The following is a 7,613-nucleotide window of genomic DNA, read 5'->3' as shown; positions in this document are numbered from 1 at the left end:
ATGTTGCTGCTGTGACACTAAAGCGCTTCACGCAACCGCAAACCAGCAACTTGCCATGGAAGTTCTCAGAAATGTAGAGATCAGATACTAAAGCACTTCCTGTTGGCGTTATTACACGGCCAGGGGGGGTTGGGGGGGTGGCGGGGGACAAGTTTCTGAGGCGAACAAATGGCACTTTGCAGACACGGCAATTTGTTTTAAAATAATCTAAACCATCTAAAAACGCAAACACAAGGAGGAAGTTGTGATGGGAAGTAATACTTAATACACTCTCACAACTGTGTGGACCATGTCTGTGTGTTTTTTCAGTTCCAAGTTGGTTTCTTCCAAACTTTGGTTGAGTAATTTTTTGACTGTTAAAGGGAAAACTACTATTAACCTTCACACACTTCAAATTGTGAATAATAAAGTGTCATTCATTTAGTGTAATGTGTTCTACAGGCCCTCTACACAAGTTTACAAGTTTGTGTGTGTGTGCGTGTGTGCGTGTGTGTGTGTGTGTGTTTTGTAAAGACTTGTCTACGTGTGTAAATGCGTTGCAGCGTTTCCTGTGTGAATCACGTGGTCATAGAGGAGGTTAATAAAAGGTTGAACGCACTTCTGGGTTGTCTTTCCTCTTCGCAGACGACATGTGGGTAAGATGAATATTTCATTACTTAAACAGAATGTTGAAATTGATGAATGCCACTGATTTGAAAGATATTTGAGTTCATTTTAACTTGTTCTTCCTGGTTTTTTTCTTGAATGTAACCAGTATTTCCACAGCATTTTGCAGCCAAGCGGCCGAGGAGCATCTGACGTACAGTGTTGTCACCCATAAAGTAGAAAGCACTGCTAAACGTCACTACACAGTGTAGTGTTTCCTACTTTATGGATGAGTGCACTGTTGTCTGCAGGGAGTGAAACAGAAGAAACAAGCTTAACGCCTTTTTTGTTTTACATTTCAAAATCATATAACAGTACAGAAATGTGGAATAATAAACACAATAATGAATCATTTTGACATTATTTATTTTTAAAAACATGTTTTTTTAATTAAATACATAATCAGCAGTAAAATGAAGAAAATGTATAAATACTGTATAAGGCATAAATGTAAATGATGTAAAATGTACATGAACTTTATTAAAGTATTTATTTTTTTTTTTTAAGTTTCTGTAAAATGCAATTAACTGTTTTTTTGCACCGAGCTATTTTAATGTGTTATAGGAAATAAAGATGTATGTGACATTTGTCTTTTCCACCTTTGCTGCATTTATTTTACAAGCTATAAAATATTATTATTATTATTATTGATATGTAGTAAACTATTACATTTTTTTTGTTGTTTTTTAACCAAATAAAGTATTCAACTGGAGTGTCATATTACCATATTAATGTAGAAAATAAAAATGATTTAAACATGTTTTGTTAACTGTGTGTTCCATGTAAAGATGACTAAATTCTCATTGTGTCAGACTTGGCATTTTTTGGTAAAAAAATGAAACTAAACTAAACTTAGTACAGTTTTTTCTAATCCCAGGGTAATGACTGCAGGAAGTTTGAGGGAACCAAACCTCGCCGTCCGTGATGATCACCCTTAAACCAAAAAGACAAGGCCGAGTTTTAGTTAACTTAACTTAATACAGCATAAGAAAGGAAAATTAAGACTGTAGGACATACTGTAATCAACCCCAAAAATGATCCTTTTCATAATGACCACCTGAACACCACATGTCTCATATTGCCCCAAGTGTAATAATTACACCAGATACAGCAAGAAAATGCTTCACTTTAAACTTTTTTCAAAATCCGCAAAAATGCACACCATAAAATATAAAATTTAAAAATAAATCCAATTGAAGTTTTATACAACAGATTTTAATCCACCAGTTAAAGTGAAGAAGATAGTGAACCATCCAATCTGGCAACGATGATTGCAAACCACAAACCTCACTTGATAAACTCTATTCTATTCTATTCTATTCTATTCCTGGACTTATTGTAGCAGAGATGACACTTACATGATAAAATCCGTCTTCGTCCATGTTGCCAAAAACATATATGATGTCTCCTGCTTGAAAGCCGAGCTCCATCTGAAAGAGGAGAACAATATTTAATGTTGTTTACCAGCTGTTCTTCTAAAAAAAAAGTAACGTTTATCTGCAGGGTTTTTTTTTTTTTTAAATCAATTTCTTGCGCGTACTTCGCTGTCCATGTTCGGAGAGCTTTCCCATGGGTCGTAGTCAAACAAGGCCACCATCCGTTGAACAACCACATTGTCAGGGATACTGGGCACTTCATTGGACGCAGGCATCAAACACATACCTGCAGAAATAATGAGGATACAAATTCATATTTAAAACCTTTGTCCTTTGAAGGTGCGAGACCATATTTGGACATTTCAGAGGAGAGTTTGGCCTGTTCTTCTCACTGCAATAATTATGACCCATGTGATACCTCACAGAGATAAAAGAACCACTGAGAGTCATTTAGGACTATATTGGAATAAATAAAACAATGCATACAAAGGCAAGGAAAGGGAAATGTATTTGTATAGCATTAGGCAAATCAGTGCGCTATACATACATTATAGAACAGTAAGTCCTGTGCCATCAGCTCACAGACTCTGGTAAACCTTTAAAAATGTGAAGTGGTATCAGGCACAAGAACCATGTGCTTTACATGCAACAGAAAAAAATTAAATCAATGAGAGCATTAAAAAATTAAACAAGGTTTGAAATCAGCAGTAAAAGTATTTCATCAACAATAACATGATTAAAAATATCCCATAGGTAGAAGAGAAAAAGAGAGCCTTTCTTAAATGGGAGTTGACTCCACTTCTTTGCAGCATAACAACTAAAAGCAACTTCACCATGTTTACTGTGAACTCTGGGCTCCACTATCTGACCTGTGTCCATATATCTGAGAGACCTGCTGGTTTCATACTTGACTAACATCTCACTGATATATTCTGAACCAAACTTGTTCACAGATTTATACACCAGCAGCAGAACTTTCTGAGCCTGACTGCGAGCCAGTGTAAAGACTTTAAAACTGGACTGATGTGCTGTGACCTCTTTGTTCTGGTTAAAACTCGAGCTGCAGCGTTCTGAACCAGCTGGAGCTGTTGATGAAGACCATTGCAGTAGTCCAGTCTGCTGGAGATAAAAGGATAGACCAGTTTCTCTTGATCTTGCTGAGTCATGAAACCTTTCACTCTGGAGATGTTCTTTAGATGGTAAAAAACTGTTTTAGTGATTGATTTAATCTGACTGTTGAATGTCAGATCTGAGTCAAACAGAACATCAAGGTTTCTGATTTGTTCTTTTAAACATCGAGACTCAAGGTACTGCTAACAGCAGTCTTCTTATGCCTGTTTGCAAATATAATCACCTCCATCTTGTCATGATTAAGTTGAAGGAAGTTCAGTAACAGATATGGTTTTGTGTTATCTGCGTTGCTCTGATAATCAACGTTACAGTTCTGTAAAGTTTGTCCTAAAGGAAGCATATAAAAGTTAAACAGAAGGGGTCAAGAACAGAGCCCTGAGGAACCCCACAGGAAATTGTTAATCTGTCAGAATCAAAGTTTCCAATGCTTACAAAATAACTTCGCTCCTCCAAGTAGAACCTAAACCATCGCAGTACCTTTTCATTTAGTCCAACCCATGTTTGCAATCTGTGCAATAGAATGTTATAGTCCACAGTGCCAAATACAACACTAACATCCAATGGAATGAGAACGGACACTAATCCTGAATCAGTGTTCAACGATATGTCATTAAGCACTTTAATGAGAGCAGTTTCTGTCCATCAAATATTCTGTTGAAGGTTATGATTTGACTCAGTTGGTTGAAGACCACCTTCTCAATGATCTTGGCCATAAAATGAAAGTTTTCAGCTTAGCCGTGCATCAGCCAAAACCTCTGGGATTAGTTACTCTTTAATGGTATTTGTTTAATGGAGTCACTCACCCTAACCTTGTCCTATTCTATATTTTGTACTCAGCGTATAATTTACAATAATGTAGTTGATACAATAATACAAATTTAATGTATGTATCTGCCTGTGATGATAGACAATGTAGCCATCAAAGAGGAGCTCAAAGTAGACAATTACTCCTCTGCATGGAGAGATAAATCTTCTAAGATGTTTAGCGATCTAGTTAGCATGTTTATGGTTGCTTTATTTTAGGGTTGTACCAGAAGCAATTTGCCATTTATTGAACGACTACAGGTTCTAGGAACCATCAAAGGCGATCAGCAGAACTCCTCTGACGAAGACTGGCAGTTGATGAAACATGTCAGGAGATAAACACTTCCTGAAAAACCTTGTCTGAATAAACAAAACTGTATCTGTATTATAGTCTCACAGTGACGCTCAGTAAACAGAAGTTTGGTTTCCTACCTCTGTGATCCATTGGGAGGAATCCCTGCTGCATGAGCAGATGCTTCACGTACTCATCGTCCACTGGGATTTCAGCCACCATGTTACTGGGCACATAACCTGAGAGACCACCAGACTCACCGTGGTAGAAACCGTCATGATCTTTGTCTCCACACACCTACAGATGCACAAACAGGGAGTACATGTCAGCTGATGACCACAGGTGAAGGTGTATGATTGCACAAAAAGCAAAAATGCACTGCTCAGTCTCTACCTTGATGATCTGCCCTGGCACAAAGGGCAGCTCCTCTGCTGCCGTCTCATAGTTTGGAGACATTGCTGCTGGGTTGTACGGGTAAAGTGCCACAAAGAGCCGCACACAGGGAATGGACACCTGACTCGCTGTTTCTAGCTCCCACTGTCTGAGGTCCTCGGGCGTGGCTATCCTCACTTCATCTGGGTAAATCAAAACATCCAGCTCGAGCCGGGTGTCCATTGAGAGCAGCCCTGAGCACTGTGCTGTCAGACAGATGGCCTCTGCAGACTAGCCCACTGTTAAGTGGAGGTAGGTAAGCTAGCAAGCAGAAGGAGCATCTGTAATCCTCTTTAAAGAAAGTGGATAGATTGATGAGGTCAGCTTGGCTTGAAATTGCCAGGTTGTCCTGGCCCTGGGAGAGGCTTAGAAATACATGCTCACTGTCATGGGTCGTCAACAACATAGACCAAGGCAGTGGTTCTCAAACTTTTCTGTCTCAAGTACCCCCTTCCCTGAATTCTGAATCTAAATTTGTACCCCATTTGTCCATTTTGCTCATAATACAATAAGAAAATGACCATAGAGCGTAAAAATGGAATGGAATGAAACAGTATTTAGTGCCGGACCCTGTATTTTCCATTCATGTTCTAATCAAGATAATTTCTATCTTCATTATATTTATTACCATTTTTAACAAAAAATACACATTATAAATATCCATATTTTTAATACTTTTTTCTTGCTAATATACACTCTCTTTCTCTCTAAAGTAGTCCCTGTTGTGACATCGCATATTCCTAGGGGTACACGTACCCCCATTTAAGAAACACTGGACCAAGGGACAGTCTATTCCTGCAGATAGTCAATACCAAATGCACAATTTAAAGTAACCTTGTTTACCTGTTGGGAAAACCAGGTGATAAAACACTGAAATGAATTATTTAAGCTCAATGTTTAAATTGCTTCAGTGTCCAAAGGGCTTTGGGGGCCAGATGTAAAGCTCAGGTGCAGTGTTTCTCAATCTTTTTTGGCTCAAGTACCCCCTTTGTCCGACTACAACATTTCGCTTTTTACAAACAACTACAGATAATAATAATAGAATGAATGAATGATAACACATTTTAAAGAATAAGTAGAAAGAAACTGTATTTAGTGCAGTGGTTCCCAACGTTTTTTGGATCGTGACCCCATTTTGATATCAAGAATTCCTGTCGACCCCAAAGACATTTTTTTCTCGAATTAGTTTTTGTTCATGTTTCTTTTTTGTTTTTGTTTTTACTGCATCTTAGTTGAACTATATTCACAAGTAAAACTATAGAAATACAGTTTAGGTTTAAGATTGTCCGTTGTTTTAATTAAAAAAAGAATAATAATTACAAAATTTCAAAAATCTATTTTAATTTTTCAGAAATTTCAGGCGACCCCATTTAAACTCCAGGTGAACCCACATGGGGTTCCGACCCCAAGGCTGATTTAGTGGCTCCTATATTTCTATAGTTTTTATCCTTTACAGTCATCTCACGCCTGGTGTGGGAAAAAGTTAATTTTCCACTCGCTTTCAAGTACCCCCTGTAGTGCCATTGCGTATCCCTAGGGGTACACGTACCTCCATTTGAGAAACCCTGCGCAGGTGAACCACATCTTTGTTTTTACTTTACTGCTTTAAATGAGATCTTTATATTAATAATTTACTTATGTAACATTTTACTTTAAAGGTACTCAATAATTATTATTCTTTGCCTGTTTCAGCTTTTCTTTGTGCATATAAAACTACTTTAAGCAAATGTTGAAAACTGAATGTTAAAATTCCGTTTTAATGACAACTTATCCATTTCAGCTCTTTACATATTTATGAGCATTAGTGTGTCCTCTCTGTGGGTTTGAAGTGATCAGCCTTTTTAAAAATGTTCAAATACTGTTTTTGTAGGAAACAATGTTGCAGAGTTTTCAATTAAAACCTGTGATTTAAGGCGTTCACACCGTGTATCCAATCTGTGTGTACAATCCAATCTTTAGGTCTTTCGTTTAAATCTAACTTTTAACTTCCTTTTTCCTCTGAATTTTAAATATAAGTCAAGCCAATTATTGGCTTGACTTATATTTAAGACGTCAAATTTGAAAATGTATTGGTTATTGGCATGTACAAATTCATTTTCTTAGTCTGATTGGATTTAATCAAATTTATTGTTGTAAAAAAAAACAGGAATTTGATGACTTCATCATTAAAAGGCCACCAGAGGGCGCTATGTTCATGGTTTTAAACACGAACAAAATGCGTTTCTTTGAGGTAGATAAATATAATAAGCAACGGTTGGAGATTATTTAGCATGAACTACGTGATTGATCACATTATCAGATGTAAAAATCAATAACAATTCAACAGTAATTTATAATGCATTACTGTAAGAACCATGAAATCAAAAAAGGTGCTTTCAAACGCCATAACACACCTGAATATTTATTTTAACTACTACCACTACTACTACTACTACTACTACTACTACTACTACTACTACTACTACTACTAATAATAATAATAATAATAATAATAATAATAATAATAATAATAATAATAATAATAATAATAATAATAATCCTTCAGGTTTTGATGCCGATGACTCATAATATTTGCTTCTCTAGGTATTAAAGAAGCTGTTCTCCAGATTTTCATCCATAAAAGTGGATTATAATACCTAACATTAAACAATCAAACTTGGAGAAAAAATAAGTGTAACATATATGCATTGAAACGATTATATACGAACAGGTTTAATGCATGAATCTGCTGACCAGCCTGTCTGATTTAGCACACGTTTCCTTTACTTTGTCTATGTTTTTTTCAAAACTTTCAACTAAATATTTTGAAGGTACATTTAATTTCTTTAAACACAAAATGGGGGAAAAATATTTATTGATACTAATTAAGTAGAGCAAAATGTCTATTATTATAACTGAATTATTGGTTGTTAGTTCATTAATCATTCTGCTGT

The 7,613-nt window shown here is 36.2% G+C and overlaps 1 protein-coding gene and 1 long non-coding RNA gene across 2 annotated transcripts; one reads left to right on the top strand and one right to left on the bottom strand.

Annotated features, from left to right (window-relative positions):
- Window positions 1-575: 575 nt before the first annotated feature.
- On the top strand, window positions 576-1,234 carry LOC114474240 (uncharacterized). Its single transcript, XR_003675354.1, has 2 exons — window positions 576-635; window positions 755-1,234. It is a non-coding gene; the product is annotated as an uncharacterized LOC114474240 (long non-coding RNA).
- A 278-nt stretch (window positions 1,235-1,512) lies between these two features.
- On the bottom strand, window positions 1,513-4,873 carry LOC114474239 (RIMS-binding protein 2). Its single transcript, XM_028464391.1, has 5 exons — window positions 4,642-4,873; window positions 4,389-4,545; window positions 2,186-2,307; window positions 2,004-2,075; window positions 1,513-1,578 (listed from the first exon to the last, which is right to left on the bottom strand). The coding sequence occupies exons 1-5, from the start codon at window positions 4,861-4,863 to the stop codon at window positions 1,513-1,515; spliced, it is 639 nt and encodes a 212-aa protein (XP_028320192.1). The 5' UTR covers window positions 4,864-4,873.
- Between the last annotated feature and the right edge of the window lie 2,740 nt (window positions 4,874-7,613).

This window comes from Gouania willdenowi, chromosome 13 (genome assembly GCF_900634775.1).
Source record: "Gouania willdenowi chromosome 13, fGouWil2.1, whole genome shotgun sequence".
Classification (NCBI taxonomy): Eukaryota; Metazoa; Chordata; class Actinopteri; order Blenniiformes; family Gobiesocidae; genus Gouania; species Gouania willdenowi.
Note: the sequence above shows the minus strand (reverse complement) of the source record. Positions and strands in the feature narration are given on the sequence as shown.

Excerpts from the sequence above, each read along its gene's own strand:
- LOC114474239 (XM_028464391.1), bottom strand. The coding sequence starts at position 4,863 with ATGGACACCCGGCTCGAGCTGGATGTTTTGATTTACCCAGATGAAGTG. Across the intron at positions 4,546-4,641 it reads TGCCAGGGCAGATCATCAAG|GTGTGTGGAGACAAAGATCA; the intron begins GTAGAGACTGAG and ends GTGCATCTGTAG. Across the intron at positions 2,308-4,388 it reads CCTCCCAATGGATCACAGAG|GTATGTGTTTGATGCCTGCG; the intron begins GTAGGAAACCAA and ends TTATTTCTGCAG.